Source organism: Nelumbo lutea, chromosome 3, assembly GCF_056320005.1.
Source record: "Nelumbo lutea isolate HS-2025 chromosome 3, American lotus-T2T, whole genome shotgun sequence".
NCBI lineage: Eukaryota > Viridiplantae > Streptophyta > Magnoliopsida > Proteales > Nelumbonaceae > Nelumbo > Nelumbo lutea.
Genome location: NC_142686.1, coordinates 107,404,716 through 107,425,421, shown reverse-complemented (window position 1 = coordinate 107,425,421; position 20,706 = coordinate 107,404,716). Strand labels below are relative to the sequence as shown.

The window sequence follows — 20,706 nt, the reverse complement described above, 5'->3', positions numbered from 1 at the left end:
AACTCACCAAATCATCCCATTTTGTTCCGCGTCAGATCCAGTAGTTTTTATCATATTTCTTTTTACGGGCCTCTTGACTTCAGACTTCCGGTAGATAGGTATCATTGAAACGTCTGTCTAATCGGTGGACCACCCTTGGATGGATCATGGTCCGAAAGTTAGCTTGGTTTTTTATCCTCTAAGAACAAAATTGTAACAAGACACTTTTTCGGCAACAGGACTAGTTAAACTATGCTGCTAGACTTTGATCTGCTTTTGTTACAAACACTAATCCCCAAGAAATGCCTAGAAATAATCCTTGAGATACAACTAAATAAATATTGAATACAACAAAATTACAAGAAATGGACCCGATCATCCTTCATGAATTGATCGACGCAAACCCGAGTAAACCGCTTTTCGGATAAGTGGGTGACAGTCTTCCGTAAATACCTCGGTGTCCAGCTTCTCAATGTGAGGCCATATCTGCCAACCATAATATTAAATTATTTTGTAGGCAGAGCCAAAGACAACCAACGATTCTATGTTAAAAATTTTCGAACTTAACGGTGAGTACTACGGCTCATGAGTTTCACTTTCCATACAGTAAGGGGCGAGCTAATAGAGAGTCAAGTTCAATTACATTCATAAACTTCTGACCAAAAAATGAAAGTTCATTCATTAAATAATGTTTATCAATGCAAGAGTATTGAAGTTCATTCATTAAATAATGTTTATCAATGCAAGAGTATTGAAGTTCATGATGTCTGACCTCAGTAGCATATTGTCTTGAAAAGGCCCTCATATAACCCAAGGTTGATAAACACCATTGTTCTTTCTCCCCAATATTGTAGCCACTGCCTGCTCTTTCCCCATTTGCTTGACTGCTCAAATGAAGGAGACGACGGAAGAAAGTTAATGCATGAAAACTTAGTAAATAAACATTTGATGGACTAAGCAAGCAGAAGAAGACTCAACCTTTTAGGATTTCCATTTTCTTTGTCCACATCCATTGTGGATGTTTCATCTGGGTCAACAGCCATTGCATCTGTCTGAGTAGGCCGTAGACCCCCCTTCATTTCTTCATCAAATGCATTAGGCAGACGTTCCATGAGCACATTTAAAAAGTTCTTATACAGAGAGACGAATAACACCTGTGCAGCATTATCATAATCAACATACATGACAACTGAAGGTAAATTTTCTGGTCTTGAATGTGAAGTCAGAAAAATACAAATAGGCCTTTGTGCATGGCTGTGGACCCACACAAAATGGTATACAACCTTAAAAACCAGTGTTCCCATTTCCTCAATCTAGAGCTGACAAGCCAAATGTGTGTCAAGCAAGATTTCTCGATTGATATGACACTCCAAGTTATCAACCAAATTAGTCTCATTCGATGATCAACTAATATTAGTAGCACAAATCATAGAATGTAACACCCTCTCCAAAAAAAAGGAGGAAAGTAAACTGTTATATGAAGGCAGATTTCACATGGAATGGAAAGATCAATATCATTTGACTAATTATCTCTTAAGTTACTTAGATACACCACATATTCAAGGCATTTAGCTGACTAGTAAACATCTTGACTTGTACCAACAAGGGGCGCCTGCCTAGTCAACAAAAATGACACTCTCTCTCTCTCACTAAATAAAGCAGCAACTCCATCCTTGTTCGTTTTCCTTTTTACTTTCCATCTTGAATTTTTACCATACAACGTTATAGTATTCTTTAGTTGCTAATTGATATAAAATTTGTTCTATTAAATACTTATTATATTAGTATTTTTTTAAATAACCAAATTAATATATTTAAAAGATTTTTTATCCTTTAGATATGATGATTTGTCACGTTTTGAGAGGAAATGTAATGTTTTTAATAAAGAAAATTGCTGTTTTTTCAATTAATATGCATGCTGAATGGTAAACTAGGAACTAGACAATCCTTAGTGCTTTATTATATAAAACCGGGAACCCCAATGTCACCCAGAATCGCCCAGACGCCTTAACTACCATGTTCATAACCAACTTTATCCCAAGGTCTATATACCAACATATACAGCCTCAACTTGGTCAAATTGTATACCTAGGATGAGTTCTTTAACCACTCTAGTAGGAATTTTCATGACATCAGGAGTGAAGTCACCACAATGTATCTATATAAAGAAAAAAGTACACATGCTTATATAAAAGGGAATATGCTGATGTGCTTTTAAAAGTCTGAATTTCTATGGCCATGAAAAATCCACGTGGGAGATAAGGAGCTAGAGCATACCCATGACAGACATACCTTGCCCACTGAATGTTTGACACTTGGTTCAGCAGGAAAGAAAGGAAGTCAATTCAGGAGCGATGCAGTTGACTTAGGAGTAAGTTACAATTTATAATTTTCAAAATCATGCTTTTATTATTCATAATAGTTCTTACATAATTCCTCTGTGTTGTAAAAATAGGTGGAGACATTTATATAAATCTTTCATTCAGGTTTCCTACCTGTTGCCTATGCCACTTTTTTGAATTGCACTGTTTTAAAATGTGTAGACTGTGTTCAAAATCTAAAAAAGAGGCCCATTTCTTATTGCATGTTTCTGTAAAAAAAATCGAATAAATTAATAAGAAAGGTTTCATAAACAGGTGGAGACATCTATAAATCTTTCATTTAGGAAACCTTTCTTATTAATTTATTCAATTATTTTTACAGAAGAATGTAATATGAAATGGACCTATTATTTAGCTTTTAAACACTTAATCTACACATTTTAAAATAGTGCACTTCAAAAAAGTGACATAGGCAACAGGTAGGAATCAACTAAAATCGACTCATCTAGGAGTCAAAATTACTTGTCCAGGAACCAAAGAAGTCATTGGGGTCCATCACTTGGGCAAAATATACATCATCACGACTCAGATCCCCATACTTGAAAATGGAGTCAACTTGAAAGTTGACACAGAGGGGTGTAAACTCATCTCTATGTATTGTGTCTATGGTGTTTCCATTAATCTGACGATTGGTATTGGAGATTTCCCCAAAAGTCCAACAGTTAGGTGGTTGAACTCTAGCACTATCAATAGCCTATTCTGAGGCTATTGTCTGTTCTTGGATTGTCTATGTGTGCTTTGCATGGACAGAAATAGTGAAACATTGTTCAACTAAGGTTAATCTACAAGGGGAATTCTAGCGCTTGTCTTTGTTTTAGTAGATGTTCACCATCAATGGCCTAGTTATGTAAACACAAACTACTGAACCGAAGTTGAAATAATACCTGATTTTTTTTTGATAATTGAAATAATACCTGATTTTCATCAAGGGCTCTAGCAAGGAGAGCTTCCTTAGCCTCTAAAGAGTCCCGAACAGATACTTCTTGCTCTTTTGCTTTCTCAGCAAATGATTTCAAGCGCTTTAACCTTGCAGGATTTTCACCTAGTACAGGTTCACCATTCACAACTGTAAGCTTCGACTCAGCAGCCTCTAATTCCTCTTGAGCCTTTGCTGCAGCTTCCTCAGATGATACAACACTCTTCTTAAGGGATGAAATCTCTTCCCTTAGATCAGAGATGCGATTATATGTTTTGTTGATTGCATTTCTAAGAATCTGTCAGAAAAAAAAAAAAACAAGTATGCACTTGAGAGTTCATAAATAAAGAAAAGAAAACATCTCGTTAAATAACATGGGATGTAGAGAGGAGTGGACCAACTGTATGAAATGGTAAATAAAAAATAAGGTGGACAATATAGTATTTGAAGAAACCATTCGAGATTTTGACAAATTAGATATTCTGTAAGCCTACTGACTGTTACAGGCACCAACTAGCTAAGAAATAACTAAAACCATTAACTGTTCCTTCAAGTGAAGATGATTTACTGAAATACATACAAAATCAAAACAGCAAACATTAAAGGTCATATTGTGGTGCACTCCTGATGTTTATTACCAAGAGATTTAAATAGAAACAAGTAGATGTTGAATTTAATTAATAGCTGAAAGAAAGGAAAAAAACAATAAAAAGAAGAATATGAAATATTTCATGTCTAGGCAAAAAAAGTGGGAACTAGTTTTGTGAAAAAGGCATAACTTAAGTGCCTAATATATGAAAAAAGAAAGTGAATTTGAGTAGTCAAGAAGGATAAAGTATCATCAAATATATATAGCTCCACTGCTTAGGAAATAGAAAGCCATTAGATGGTGCTTGCATGCAGTAAACAAATGGATCACAAAGACAATTTGAATACTAAATCATATTCCTTCCCACATGATGCACTACACAAATATGAGAAAATAAGGCATCAAATATTAGTGTTCAAGATTCAATGTAAGTTTCCCCTTACATTTGCTACTATGATCATTATTAGCATAATGATATCATCACATTCAACAAGGGAGACAAATGATCACAAAGACAATTTGAATACTAAATCATATTCCTTACCGCATGATGCACTACACAAATATGAGAAAATAGGGCATCAAATATTAGTGTTCAAGATTCAATGTAAGTTTCCCCTTACTTTTGCTACTATGATCATTATTAGCATAAAGATATCATCACATTCAACAAGGGAGACAAATGACCACATATTTATACATGTAAATTTTTTTTCCTCTGTTCTCCAAATCAGAATAAGATTTCTGCAGTTTTTACGATTGTACAAACGCACCTCCCATGGACGATCTGATGAATGAAATTGCTCAATGTTAGCTGGAGAGAAAACCCATTCTACAATGGCCAAATTAGATATAAGCCGGTAACCCATCATACGGTCAATGGTAATAGCTGTCATTTGGGCATTGTTTTTCCAGAAAAAACTAACTTCATCTATTAACATCATTTGCTTATCTTGATCAGGACATAGCTTTGCAATGACTTGGCCATACCTCTCCAATACAGTGATTAGATGAGTAAAACTTTTTGACCCAATGTCCAGAAGGGTTTGAATGATGACTTCAAGTGCAACTTTGAAGCCATGAACTGGGATTATAGTCTCTTCTACCCATGAAATAATTTGACGGGCTACTGATTTTCCTTTCACCATACTATTCAACTCAACTGAAAGTTCATGTTCTTTTGTTCCTTCTCCCCCATCCTCACTGTATTTGAAGTTTGATCCACCCTTGGGAGGAAGTAGCTTTTCCAATGCAGAGGCATTCTCGATGGTCTATGAAGAACATAAAAAGAACAAGAAATAATTATCATTACCACAAGCAACAGTAGTAAAATGAAGATTGATTGATTATGTAGTTTAGAAATACAATCAACAAAAAAAGGGATAACATTAACTACAAGGAATTAGAAGATCTCAGCCCCCAGTAAAGATTCCATTTTATAAAAATTAATAAAATGACCAGAGAATTTCAGTTTATCAGAGCTAAGAACCAAGAAATGAAGGGTAGAGAACATGGAACTTAAAGGTTTTTAGCAGGTTGGCAAAAGTTGTCCCCCATGTAAATAATAGAAATATCAGGAAGATTTTTTTTTTTTTGAAAACTGTAAGGTAAAGTAATTCATTAATAACAAAAGGGCAGCATACAAAAGGCCCCTGTATAAAAACCCAGGGATTCTGTTGTTGGCACCAATTTCAAAAAACTCATAAACAAGACAATTTTACAGTTCATGGCGGGAAAAACTTCTCAAATCCAAATAATTTGAGAATTAGGAGAATACTCCATAGCAGAGTTGTCAGATCTTTCATAGATCAATTTGTAAACTGCTCACCATATAGCCATGTATCAAGGGAATCACCATCACCATTAGAATATACAGCAATATGCCATCATAATTAATATAAAAATTCAAATAATGTTATTATTGTAGTAACAAATGTGCATAAAATATGCAAATACCTAGCAAAGGGCATTCATTAACAAAAAGTAAAACAAATAAGATACGAGTAGCAGTCCTGCTCTACTCTTTATACAATGAACAAAATCCACAAGCTGACTGCCACGAACTTGCAGAATACAAGAAATTGTGACCTTTACCAAGTGAGATTAACTAACCCAAATGGTAAAAAGAAAATAAAATTGCCTTTGGTACTATACTTTTAGTACCCTAAGTTGGTCCCAGCTATGTGGGTTCTTGGGAGGGGTGGACTGGATACAGACTTGCACAAAGTGCTCACTTTCTGTTATGAATAAATTGATTCATATCTATACTACTATTAAAGGTGTGAATGATAGTGTGGAACTTTTGTTTGACTAAAATACCCCAATTTTTAAATTTGGTTCCTCTATAATTGTAAGGACAAAAATATACTTTAAGCAACCACTTTTCTACTCATTCAAATCGTTCTCGTCAAACTTATATTTGAGGTATTAATTCCCATTAACATTCATTGAATCCTATTCTTGACTAGAATACCCCCATTTTTGAATTTGGTCCCTTGAGGGCACAAAATGTAATTTGAACTACTACATTTCTCCTCATTCAATTCCCTTCCATTAAGTCTTATATTTAGGGTATTAACTTTCATTGTTTCATTGAATTCTATACTAATTAACCATAGAAAAGAAAAAATAAGTGTAATGAGTCAACAATTCAACCCTTTGGGTCAAATGTGTCAACCCTAGATTGGCAGTAGAATTACTGACCACATGTGGTTCATGGCTAAATTTCAGAATGTACTTTTTACCTCAGTATCATTCATCAATTTTACAAAACAACAATTAGAGGGCACCATACCTTGGAAAGGCCAACAAATTTTTACACAGTTACATACCTGCCTGATTTTCTCCCAGTATGATAAACGGACTTCTCTTTCCAGTACTTCCTGAACAAACACCCTTTGGGGAGTCCATTTTGGGAGGTCTAACACATATGCCCATTCTTCCCATGGCCAAATAAACTGAAAGTTTGATCTGCAAAAGGAAGAATCTATTGATGGTAAACAGACTCGGTAAATTACTAAAAAAAGAAAACAGGAAAAAAAGACAACAACAAATACTAAGGTTCGATATATAATCCATTCTAAACTTCAACATATCAAAATATTTGCCATTTGCCATGCTAATACCAGAATAGGAATTATAATGTGCCTAGAAGTGAAAGCACAAGAATAGGAGATTCAATATACGTAAATATGCTTCTCAAAAAAAACAAAAAACAAAAATACAGGTAAATATGATATTCAAAGCAAAACAAAGTAAGAAAACATATAAAGCCATCTGACAAAGGAAGACTACTTTTGAAAGTTCTTTTACCTAAGCCAAATATTAGGAGAATACCCAGTCTACCTCTCCCAAGACCCCAGATGGCTGGGACCAACATTGGGTAGTGGCCTGTCTTTTACCTAAGCTGTTCCCCAGCTTAATCAGAAAAAAAAAATCTTTTACTTTTCACTTTTGTGTTATCCCTCCTAATAAATATATGGAGCTCCAGTAGATATCCTGATTAAATAAGCAGTTTTACATGGACTACCCTAAGTGGATGAAGTGTCAGTGTTGGCATGTGCCAGATTCTGACACTCCGCAGAATCTTGATGGACACTTCAACATAATTTTTTCCTGAATCTATTTGCTTATTTCACAGAAATGAATAGCTAGAAATCATTACTAAGTAACAAAGATAAAGTTCAGGACCATTTTCTATTGGTATATAATGTCAGAATTGGGAAAAAATGGACTCTTTTAATAATTTATACTTATGTATGCAAATAGGTTATCTTATTCTTCGTTGTGCTTTACAACAGATACAGAAAGGACACTGGGAATCTAGGATCTAATCCTAGTCAAATCAGTGTCATTCATTCTTGAGTATACACCTGTTGCATTCTTTCTACAAAATCTAGCAAATAGCAAATGGAATTTGATTCCAGAGTATTTACCACCTCATGCTAAAGCCATGAATCAGAATGAATGACAGTATGACACCATGCATCAAAAAAAGGCTGAATTGGTGACTCCAAAAGGAAAAACGAAATAAAAAACAAAAATAAAGAGAAGTAAACCAATGCTCAAAATGAATGATACCATGCATCATCACCAAAAGAATAAAATAACCACTTTCAATAAATCAAAATATTAAACCAAAAGAACTTATGCCCTTCTTTTTCAATATCTCTTCCTCATGGCCTTAACCTGAATTGTGTATTGCATGTCTCTCAACTTCCTATAAATTTGCTTTCAATTAGTAGTATCACAAGTTCTTCAAACTGTAGTGTAACCTTTTTTCCTGGCTCATGTGTTTTTCAGGACCTAACTTTTGGGAGGACGATTGGTAGAGGGAGCCTAGTGGATGGTCTCTACATTCTCGACAACAAAGCTGGTCTCTCGGTGTCATCCTCAGAGTCACATAGTCAGTCAAATAAGAGTCAATTTTTTTGTGGCATAGTTGTTTAGGTCGTGTTTCTTTTGAAATAGTGAAGTCTTTGTTTCCGGTTTTATTTAAGTCATGTTCAATGACAAACGTGCCAGTTGAGCAAACAATGTAAAACAACTTTTCACTCAAGTAATAAAAGATCTAGTGTTCCTTTTCATGTTGTGTATTCTGATGTATGGGGGCCTACTAATGTAATCTCTGAGGGCGGATATAAGTACTTTATCACATTGATCGATGGTTACTCTCGCTATACATGGGTATTTCCTATGCGTAGTAGAGACAAAGTTCCAAAGATTGTGAAAGACTTCCAGATGATGATATTTACGCAGTTCCATGTTGAAATACAGATCTTCCAATTCGACAATGCAAAAGAATACTTCCATGGTGAGCTCAATGAGTTCTTTGTCTCCCATGGATCTATTCATAGGAGCTCATGCGCCAGAACACCACAACAAAATGGTGTTGCATAAAGAAAAAACATACACCTCCTTGAGGTAGCTCGTGGGATGATGTTACACATGAATGTTCCAAAAAGGTTTTGGGTGGATGCTATACTTGCAGTTGCTTATGTCATCAATCGCATGCCCTCCAAAGTGCTGAACTACATGGCCCCGCATCAGTTATTGTACCCTCAGTCCCCTTTATTTTCCATTCCCATGAGTCTTTGGTTGTCGTGCCTTTGTCCATGATTTGTCTCCATCTCGAGGTAAGTTAGACCCTCGGTCCATTCCTTGTATTTTTCTGGGGTATCCTTCCTCTCAAAAAGGGTATCGGTGCTTTGATCTCGTTAGTCATAAGTTTTTTGCGTCTATGGATGTGTCCTTTGAGTCTAAGCCATTCTCCCCTACTTCTCCTAAGGGGGATAGTAGTAGTGTGGAAGAGGAGAAGCAGGTTCAGGTCCGCCAAGTATCTCTTCCTTCTATTCCGGACCTTGCTCCCTTCTGTGTCTTCCAACGTACACGTCGTAGAGATCAGCAATGTGATAGAACGTACACGTCGTAGAGATCAGCAATGTGATAGAGATGTGGAGCAGCCAAACATTGAGCAACCGACACCGTTAGACTCCCAGGAGGTAAGTCCAATCCCTGTTGCACCTACTGATACCCCTACTCCTTCTTTGGATGACCTTGACATTCCTATTGCTCAACGAAAGGGAGTCAGGTCATACACTACCAAACACCCCATTATCCATTTTGTCTCCTATGATCACATTTCCCCCTCATACCGAGCCTTCCTATATGGGGAAGAAGCACTACACCTAGGAATCAACAACACAAAAACTTTGTTATAGTTATAAAACACTTGCATCCTTGTTCCCAGAAACGTTGCAGAAGCCTTAAAATGCCCTGAATGGACAGATGCCATGAAGGAGGAGATTAATGCTCTTCACAAAAATCAAACTTGGGAATTGGTGGATCTTCCAAAGGGAAAAGACCCCATGGGGTGTAAATGGGTGTTTATGATTAAACACAAGGCAAACGGAACAGTTGAAAGGTATAAAGAAAGATTAGTAGCCAAAGGGTACACACAAGTTTACGGGGTTGACTATGATGAGACTTTTGCTCCAGTAGCTAAGATGAACTCAATTAGGGTTCTCCTGTCATTAGCTACTAATCTTGACTGGGAATTGCATCAACTAGACATAAAGAATGATTTTCTAAATGGTGACTTAAAGGAGGAAGTATACATGGTTCAGGCCCCTAGATTCTGTACCAAGGGAAGTGAAAATAAGGTGTGCAATCTGCGAAAGTCTCTTTATGGCTTAAAACAATCTCCCAGAGCTTGGTTTAGTAAGTTTCACATGGCATTTCAGCAGATGGGCTTCAAACAATGTCAATCTGATCATACACTCTTTGTGAAGAAATGTCAGGAACAGGTTGTTGTATTGATAATGTATGTGGATGATATCATAATTACAAGAAGTTGGAGTTCATAAATACAAAAATTGAAACAATTCCTTGCATCTAAATTTCAAGTGAAAGATCTAGGTCCCCTGAAATATTTCCTTGGGATTGAACTCGCCCGCTCAGAAAAGGGTTTCTTTCTCTCTCAAAGGAAATACACCCTTGATCTATTACAGGACACAAGCAAATTAGGTGCAAGGCCAACAAATACTCCCATAGATGTTGACCACAAGTTGGGTGACTGTGATGGTGAACCTCTGAAAGATGCGAAAGAATTCCAAAAGTTAGTGGAAAGCTGATTTATTTGTCCATGACCCATCCAGACATTGCCTATTCAGTTGGGGTTCTAAGCCAATTCATGCACTCTCCTAAGAAACCACACATGGAGGCAGTAGAGAGAGTTCTTAGATACTTGAAAAAATATCCCGGAACAGGTCTACTACTCAGTAAACATAATCACCTAAAGGTGGAAGTCTTTACAGATGTTGACTGGACAAGTGTTGTGGATGACAAAAAATCCACGAGTGAGTATTGCACATTTGTGGGAGGAAACCTAGTGACCTGGAAAAGCAAGAAACAAAGTATGGTAGCAAGGTCAAGCGCTGAAGTAGAATATAAAGCTATGGCACATGGGGTGGCTGAAGTCCTTTGGCTAAAGAAACTTCTAGGGGAGCTTGGAGTTGTTCATAATCCTATGTCTCTTTACTGTGACAACAAGGCAGCAATAAACATCACCTACAACCTTGTCCTACATGAGAGGACCAAGCACATTGAGGTGGACAAACACTTTATAAGGGAAAAATTGGAAAAAAGAGAAATTTGCATCCCTTATGTCAACTCCAAGGAACAACTTGCTGATGTCCTCACAAAAGGGCTTCCATACTCGCGGCACAATGAATTATGTGACAAGTTGGGCATGATAGACATATTCAGCCCAACTTGAGGGGGAGTGTTGTAAGGCTTATTTAATTATTACTTTATAGTTGATGTTAGTAGGTTGTCCTCTTAAGATACTGTCAGTTAGTTATTTTTCCTTTTTTCTTATTAGTTTCTTTTTAGGGTGTGCCGCCAGGGGCATACTTGTAATTTCATTTCTTTTTTATTTAGTTAATATAAATAGTGAACTGGCGGCAGCCAGAGATAGTTTTCTTTTTCTCTCAATCGTATCTCCCTTTCCTTCTCTTTCTCTCTCTCTCGTCTCCCACTCTCCATGACTGATTACAATCACAAAGCTAAGCTACTTGAGACCTGGACTTACAGGTGGTGCGAGAACCATAGGATGAGACGTGTTCGGCATTCCATATCTAAATCAGCAATTCTTTCGAAAAGAGCACGAACAGCACCAGCTACAACTGCTGGAAAAGCCCCTGGAAGAGCCTAATGTTTAAATGAAGTCAGAAGCTTAAAAATGTAAATCAATTGAATAAAAAAATAAACATGTCATTTTAAAGGATCATAGCCAAAGAGATGAACTGACACACAGACATCCAAGAGTCATTCTTATGAAAACACTAGTTTCTTTGCACATTTCTAGAAATGTGCAGCTAACAACTTGTTGGTCTGTGAAAGGTTAAAAAGGAACGAATTTTTTGCAACAAGATATCATTCACGTTACCTTACAGAGGTCAATAATAACCAATGTGTAGTATATGGGCTTGAATGGGGGTTGTGGTAGTAAAAGTAGCTGCAGAAAGGATCAAACCAAGAGCTGTTATTTCAGATCATACAAAACATGTCTCTAATATAACTATCCTATGAGCATACAGTTAATGTTTAAGTTGAAAAGATTCTCTACAAACCATTAATCATAGTTTTCAAGATGCCAAGGTGAAGCTAGGTGACATGGAATGCCTTGTTTTATACAAGGCACTTGGCCACTTGGGTGATGCAACCTTCCAAGGGCACCTTGTTGCCTTGGCATCACCTTGACAACTAAGTCAAAACCAAGAAGCATCCAATAAAGAATATAAGTAAAATACATGTCAGACCTACTACAGGGCATTTACAATTTATCCAACATTTTAGATTGGGGCAGCATAAAAAAAAAAAAAAAAAACATAAAAATGTTACTGGGCAATACTAAATACCATGCCTCAGAACATGTTAATGTCCATGAGATTTTACCTGGGAGAAAATTGTCTCTGCCATCAGATACTCGTACCGGAATGGAACAGGAAGGCTAACCATACATGATGCACATTCTTTGCGACTAGCTTTCCATGAAACAAGAAATAGAAATAAGACATCCAACATCATATAAAACATAAAGACTGAAAGACAATAATAGGTGGTGCAGGGGCTACTGTTTAAGCAAATTAATAAGATAAAGCATAGAAAAGACAAATACTTCTGAAAAACATTTAAACTTTGAAAGAGAAACCAATCAGACTCTGCAGTTAAATTAATTCAAGGTTATACAAAAGCATCTATGCATGCCTATAAAGCACAAGAATTCTGACCGAACACTTCTAATAAAAGAGACTGACATCAATAAAATGTACAATACCAAATACCTTCTCATCCTATATAGTTCGTGAGAAACTCATTCTAGAAAAATTGTCATATACAAGGAAGAACAACAAAAAGAGGGATAGTGACTCGAGAAAATCTGCAAACAGCAGGAATATGGAATTTGCCATCTAAAGACGGTGTGGCTTGAGGAAACATGTAAATGGCCCAGAGTCCAGACCACCACAGAATTCATGTATTAAATAATTAAATCAAGTAGAAGTAGGATCCAGGACTTTAATGTTTAAATAAAAAACTCAACTTTACAAAAAATGGAACATACAGAAGGTCTCATTGCCAGCTGTGGTGCATATTTTGGCCCCTACTCCCTCTAGAAAAAGATTTGAAATTAATGATCAAGTGATCAATATAGAGCATGATATAAAATAGACTCCAGAAAGGCAGGGATCAATGTCCAGCCTCAGAGAAGCAAAAACAAAAAGGACGAAAGAAAGAAAGAAAGAAGAAAGAAAGCACTTAAAACATGAAGCAAGTACAGCACATAGCAGCTTCCACAGGATAGAAGCATGGCAATACAGCTGTACTCCCAACTGTACTACTACCTAGACATCTAAAGACTAAGGATGGCATGTAAAAGATATGCCCACCCTGGATGCCAGGTCCTAATCATCCATATTGAAAACTTTCAATCTCCAAGGCCCAACTAAATCATTTCAATCAAACTGAGTGCACCAACAGGAGCCCCTGCAGTAATGTCATCAACTCATCATCACCACCATGAAAAGTCCCTCATCAATTAATTTTGAGTAGCTGACAGGAGAAGATAAACCTAAACCACTCCCCTTTGGTCTTCCACTCAAATAAATGGTAAGCAAAGATTATCCATCAAAAATAAGCTCATCAACACTGTCAAAAGACACAATACACAGAAATGAAAAGGGGTGGGGCTTTAGTGATATTCAATATGACAATAAGGGGAAGATGTACCTACCATCTTACACCCTTTCATCACATGGACAAACAAGAATAGTAAAAACATATCCCTCGTCAGAATACAATGCACCAATGGACAATAAACAAGTTTTCGTGACCTTTAGGGATTGGATCTAATGGAGAAAATATTGTTATTCCTCTCTTCCCAGATGATCCTGTACTGATCTCTTGTTATCTTTCCATTAAGATAATTTTCTATCCATAACTAAAAAAACATCAAAAGACTCTAAGATAACATGGTAAAAATAGCCACATGATGAACTAGAAAGCTAGTGACAAAATTAAAAAGCCAAGTATGTTTACTAACCAGCCATTGAAAAAGAGAAGAACATCTAGTAAATACTCTTCCACAACAAAGCGATCTATGGGCTGTAGATCCTGCCATCAACAAGAAACAGATAAAATAGTGCATGAAGGAAAAGATGCAAAGACCATGATAACATTCAAATGAAAAAAAAAAGCACTACCTGAAAATCTTCCATTCTCATACATCTTTTTAACATATCTACACAAAGAATTGGTTCTGTGATATACCTGTGATAGATTCCAAAGAAAGTATAATAATTGGGCTCTTTCTCCCCATGTCCGTGTTCTATGCTGGAAAGATGGCAAAAGTGCCAACCATCTTTTTGTGTCGTGCTCTTATGCATCTCAGATTTGGCAACATTTTTTCACTTTGGTGGGCAAAGTGTGGATAGCAACCTCAGATGTGGTGGACTCATTTAAACCACGGGTTATGAGATATTTCTACACCAAGACAGAAAATCTTGTGGCAGTGAGTGAGAGGGGCAATGTTGTGGGGTTCATGGAGTGAAAGAGATAGCAGAATCTTTGAAGAAAATCACAAAGAAGTGGAGGAGCTGATGGATCTTACAACTGTTAGGGTTGGATACTGGGCTCAAGTTAACAAAGAGTTCAGTGGAGTAAGCCTTGATGACTTATTAAGAGAGCGGAACATTGTTGCAGGTTTTAGTAATAGAATGCCACTAAGAGAGACTCTGTTGGCAATGTAGCTTTTCGGCTATTCAGGGCCAGCTGGGTTTGGAAACTCTAAGGGCAAAGTTTTGGGCTTTACTTCAAGGCCTTTAACTCATACTTGAGCATGGGTTATTGAATATAGCAGTTGAGAGACACTGTCAAACAGTTATTTTTGGATGGAATCTCAGGAATTAAGACCTTGGCAATATAGATGGTGAGATTGGCTCATTCCTTAGGTGCCAACTTGAACATCTCAATCATCTGGGTACCCAGGAGTGCAAATAGGCTAGCTGACTCCCAGGCGAGATTGAGGGTAGGAAAACATAGTTTGGAGTGGGGGTGCCCAGGGCCGGGCTGTAAATTGTGTTAAGGATATGTTGTAAGTTTTTCGCTTGTGCTAAGGATATGTTGTAAGTAGTCCACCTGCTTCAGTTCAGCAGTGTGGGTTCTTTTTTAATGAAATTCTCCTTGATGCTCAATTATTTTCTCACAAAGTTTCACAATGAAGCTCATGAACTTAATCCCCTGAGGGTTAATAAATCTTTTATATCACCTTTGTTCTTAAATATAGGGACCATATTGTTCTTTCTCCACCCATCAGGTATCCCTTTTTCTTTCATTATATTTTTTTGGTAGAATTCAATCATTATCTTATTATATTGCTTAGCTAAAACAAGCCTACCATTGGGTCCTAATACTCTTCCCTTCATCTTATTTAGCGCCTCTCTTACTTCATTACTTCTGATTTTACAAAGGCACATGTTATTTTTAACACTATCAATATTACTAATATTTCATCCAAAGTGCCCTCTACATGTTCATTTAATGATTTATCAAAATAATTTTCCAAATTTCTTTGATTTGTTCATCTAATACAAAGGCTCTTTGATATCCCTCTTTAGTGCCTAATTTACAATAGAGCTCATTATATGACAAATTCAATTTCGCTTTGTTGAACTCAAGGCATATGACAAGCCCTATCAGCATATTTTGAGGGAAATTGTAACACAATATTAGTAGATTTTCCAAGAATAAAAATTGAATACATACTAGAAAGTGCTAACCAATTTACTGGTAAGGTTTCTGGGGAAGTAGTGGAGATTTAGCATTAATTTCAGCCTTCACTTGGGTATAGGGGAGGGCTACCTCCAATGTGTAGCGTATTTATAAAAATGAGGGTATACTTGTTCTGTATTAAAGTAATGTTGTGATCAAGCTAAAAGATGCTACCTTGCAAATATGGAAAAATCTATATTCTATGCTGCCAAAAAGACATGATACTGGAAGGGCTTTGACCAATCAAAACCCCTCTTGAATTTTGATAAATACCACCTAATTAGCTGCCACTCTTATGGCACCAATTCATTGGTTACGAGTTTCTCCAGTATCATAGTCAAACTCTACAAATATATATATATATATATATATATATATATATATATATATATATATATAAAGTGCTACCACATACTGATACATGATATAAGTCACAGTATGACAAAATAATAAAACCTCAATTAATTACTAGGAAGCACTTATATACACAGCCCATCTATTCCCCTTCCCATTTGAAACTCACATGCATATCCAGACAGGTAAAATTCATGTCAAATGCTTAATAGTGATCTTCTAAAATTCAGTTTTCACAAACTTGCCAAAAAAATTAATAAATAGAAAAAACCTAAATATATATAGAAAACTGATTTCACTTTACTTTTAATCCATTTCTACTATATACTTGACTAAAAAATAGAGATTACCACTGGCACACTAGAAGCCAAAGACAGCAATAATTTAATCGAGTTGGAGTTGAAAGTTAAATAATACACATAAAATGGTTCTTAAGGTTGTGTTTGGTAAGAATGGAAACACAGAACCAAGGCGAATTTGTACTCTCATTAAGTTTTGCAGGTCTTTGGTAAAAATACGTCTTTGTATTGAAAATGAGAAAGAAAATTAGTTTTTTCTTTGGCTTTTTGCATTCAAAATGAAACTTGAAGTTTGCATCCAAAAAATAGAAGCAAACTTTGCGGTCGAAGTTACTCAATGTAAAATAGGCAGATTCCAGTCCTGAAATTTGTGTGTACCCACCAAAATAAAAGCAAACTTTGCCTTGTTTTTTTTTCCTTCCATACTTGTAAAATTTTTTATAATATCAATACAATTTTACCTTACCTTCTAAAAAAAATTATCAATGCAAAACTGAACCAAGGGCTGTTTAGGCAACAATGGTGAGTCAGATATGGGACGGGTGGTATGGGACAAATAAGGCAGCATTATGTTGAGCTTCTCAGGGAATGTTGGCATTGACAACTCTTTGAGAGTATAGATGTTGGCTTTAATCTAAGGGAGTAAGGTCTCGGGCTGATGATACAATGAAATTGGAGAAATGTGCTAAATGAAGAAAAAAAAAACTGTCAAGTCATACTTTCTTGGGAGATGTACCAATCAGCCCAGATCAGAATTTTATAGGCCCAAAGTTCAGGGGGAATGCATCCTGACCGTGAATTGATGCCAAATTTGTTAGAATGTTAGAGTGATGTTTGGCTGATAAGAGTTCTTATTAGCCCAGTCTTATGTTTAACTTATCTTGTAACTGGGCCTGTGTTAATGGGTCTAATCCTGTTTAATGATTTAAGTCATATGGGTGTCCCATCACTAATCAGGGGCATCCCAGTAATTTCTTGTACCTTGTACTAAATTCATCTATAAATAAAAGACTGGTCGACTGGCTAGTACAGTTCGACATTCTCTTCAGTTCTGTGGTTCTCTTCTCGTCCTTGCTACTTCGAGTATAGCTCTTCAGATTACATGGTATCAGAGCATTAGCTCCTTCCTGGTTTCAGCAGGCGCACTCTCTTCTCTTGCTGTCTTTTCATCTTCTCTTCCTTTTCTGGGTTGCTGCAGTAAAGACCTAGGAGTGTAAGAGAGTAAAGCAAGTTCAAACCTAGAGTTTCTCTTGGTTGTAGGATTCAAGGGAAGTAAGACCCAGAAGTAGATGTCCTACTAGATTATTTTCAGCAAGTAGTAGCTATTGGGCTACTAAGAGAGGTCTGTATAAGGCAGACCTGGTTGAGGACTGATTCAGCAGTCCTAGCACTAGCCGAAAGGGGGAGAACTTCCTCTACAGTTGCAGCTTCGTGCTCCAGCAAGACTTGTGCAGAACAAGTGGTAAAGACTTAGCTTCTTCTACAGTTGCAGTTTCGGTGCATCAGCAAGACTCTTACAGAACTGCGGCAACTTCAGTTACAGATTTTTCTTCAAGTCAGTTGTCAGCCCTACTTCTGCACTACATAGTTGCATCCTTAAACTTTTACCAGCACTATGAACTGGTTCAGCTACAGACCTTTACTTGCTACTGTACCCGAACTGTGAACACTTCTACCAGCATTGTGACCACTTCGGCCAGTCCTTAACAGAACCACCTACAGTACTGTGAACAACTCTTGGACTGAAGTCAAGATGTCCTCACTATCCGGTGAAGTTTCCTCTAGAGATAACAGACCTGTCACAAGGTCCTCAAACCTGGAAAACCCTAATCTGCACAGTTTGCAGATTACAAGTGTACTACTGGATGAGTATAACTTCAGAGAGTGGTCCGTCTCTGCAATGCTGTTCATTACCTCTCGTGATCTCACAGGCTATTTGTATAGAGACAAGAAACAACCAGAAATTGGCAGTCCTGAATACACCGTGTGGCACAAGGAAAATGCCACAGTCATGTCTTGGTTGCTGGCCTCTATGACTCCTAAGGTGGCCAAAACTGTTCATCACTTCCCTACAACTGCTAAAATTTGGGAAAAAGTATCTAAGACATATGGCCAGAAAAAGAACAATGCTAGAATCTATAGGCTGAACCAAGACATTGCAGCCCTAAGGCAAGGAGACATGTCCGTGGCAACCTACTTTGCAACACTGGAAGGCCTCTAGGAAGAGCTTGACCACCACTTGATTTTGGATTGGGAAAATGCCAATGATAAGGTGAGGCATGACAAGCAAATTGAGGAGGGCAGAGCCTTCAAGTTTCTGGCGAGTCTTGACCCTGTATATGAAGGTATAAAGTCACAGATTCTAGGGAGAGATGAATTACCTGAGCTTCACCATGTCTACTGCCTGGTGAAGAATGAAGAAGTAAGGAGAAAGGAGATGCAAGTTGACTCCCAGACACAGTCAACAGAACTACCTGGAGAACATTCAGCCTTGGTCTCCACCAAGGGGAATAGATTTTCAGACAAGAAGTCCCTCAAGTGTACCCATTGTGGTGGTGAGAAACACACAAAGGAGAAATGTTGGGTCTTGTACCCTCATCTGAAGCCAACTGCTCTAAGAAAGGACAAAAGGCAACATAAGGGCCACACAGTAAGTGGGAATCTTGCCACCAACAACAGTAGTGACAACTCACAGAGTACTCAAATAGTGTCCTCTTCCACTGCAAGGCAGACTGCCGACTCCTCTGGACCAAGTACTTTGGGCTTCACAGCTAGTGAGGTAGAGGTTCTCAGCCGGGCATTAGCCCGTCTAAAGAACAACTCTTTAGCTTTCACCTCTCTTGCCAAATCAGGTACAGCCTCTGCATTTAGTGCAACTAGTTCCATTAATTCTACTTCTTGGGTGATTGATTCCAGAGCCACTGACCATATGACACATATGTCCTCCTTGTTCTCTACATATCATTTGTTGTCTGGCCAGGATAAGACGAGAGTAGCTGATGGGTCTCTCTCCACCATCTCTGGAAAGGGGGTGGATGACCTAAGCAAGGATCTCTCTCTTAAATCAGTCCTACATATTCCTAGTCTTACCTCAAATCTGTTGTCTGTTTCAAAGCTTACAAAAAATTTGAACTGCAGTATAACTTTCTTTCCTTCTCATTGTGTCTTCCAAGACAGATTGACGAGGAGAACGATTGGGAGTGGTCATGAGTATGGAGGCCTCTACTATTTTGATGAAGATGTCAGCTCAGCCTTGCAAGCTTCTACTACTAGTCCGGAAAGTGTGGAGTCAATAGCTAGGCTGCACTTGTGGCATGCTAGGCTAGGTCATTTGTCATTTTCTTCTTTAGCAATGTTGTTTCCCGAATTATGTAAAGGCATTCCGAGTCAGAGTTTAATTTGTGATGTGTGCCAAATGTCAAAACAATGTAGATCAATGTATCCAATTTCTAGTAATGAAATTCAAGCCCCTTTTGATTTGGTTCATTCTGATGTTTGGGGTCCTTCACTCATTGTTTCCATTGATGGCTTCCGTTACTTTATCAGTTTTATTGACCATTATTCTCGGTGCACTTGGATTTATCGGTTGAAAGGACGAGATGAAGTTCCTCGGATAACTATGATGTTTTGCAAGATGGTTGAAACACAATTTGATAAAAAGATCAAGCAATTCCGTTCAGACAATGTAGTTGAATACTTTGAAAGATCCCTGAACTCATTCATGGAAGATGCAGACATGTTACATCAATCATCATGTGCTTACACCCCTCAGCAAAATGGGGTTGCTGAGCACAAGAACAGGCACCTATTGGAGACAACTCGAGCCCTTCTTTTCCAGCACAATGTGCCCAAGCAATATTGGTCTCAAGCTGTTCTCACTGTATCATACCTGATAAATCGGATGCCATCTAAGGTATTGGGTATGAAGACCCCTTTCTCTGTTTTGTGTCCCACTCTTCCAGAATTTCCTCTTCCCCCACGGGTTTTTGGTTGTACATGCTTCCTACATGTGAAGGATCCAAAGAAAACCAACCTGGATCCTAAGGCTACAAAGGGAATATTTTTGGGGTACTCTCCTACACAAAAGGGGTATAAGTGTTATGATCCTATCTCCAAGAAAAAATGTCACCAGAGATGTAGTCTTTTTTGAGTCTCAACCCTATTTCCAGTCTTCTCAGAATCCTCTTCAGGGGGAGAGTAGTGGATTGGAAGAAGGTTCTCATTCTCCCTTCTTTTTTGTTCCCATTTCATCACCTTCCACTACTACTAGCTGTAACATTCCGGGTCAACCTAGTGAGACTCCCACTGTGCCAGTCACTTCTCCAGATTCGGCTAATGCTTTTGAAGGTTCTAGTAAAC

At 37.5% G+C, this 20,706-nt stretch overlaps 1 protein-coding gene across 2 annotated transcripts in view; it reads right to left on the bottom strand.

The window, feature by feature from the left end:
• Positions 1-204: 204 nt before the first annotated feature.
• The window catches only part of ABH1 (ARM repeat superfamily protein), a 56,553-nt gene continuing 36,051 nt past the window's right edge, over positions 205-20,706 (bottom strand). For both annotated transcript variants that reach the window (XM_088977110.1, XM_088977111.1), the window contains 10 exons: positions 13,968-14,038; positions 12,323-12,407; positions 11,814-11,882; positions 11,457-11,575; positions 6,697-6,835; positions 4,639-5,136; positions 3,275-3,574; positions 958-1,133; positions 752-863; positions 205-465 (listed from right to left, as the gene is read on the bottom strand). In XM_088977110.1, the coding sequence (XP_088833236.1) occupies positions 355-465; positions 752-863; positions 958-1,133; positions 3,275-3,574; positions 4,639-5,136; positions 6,697-6,835; positions 11,457-11,575; positions 11,814-11,882; positions 12,323-12,407; positions 13,968-14,038 (1,680 nt within the window). In that variant the 3' untranslated portion in view covers positions 205-354. The remainder of the gene's footprint in view (positions 466-751; positions 864-957; positions 1,134-3,274; positions 3,575-4,638; positions 5,137-6,696; positions 6,836-11,456; positions 11,576-11,813; positions 11,883-12,322; positions 12,408-13,967; positions 14,039-20,706) is intronic.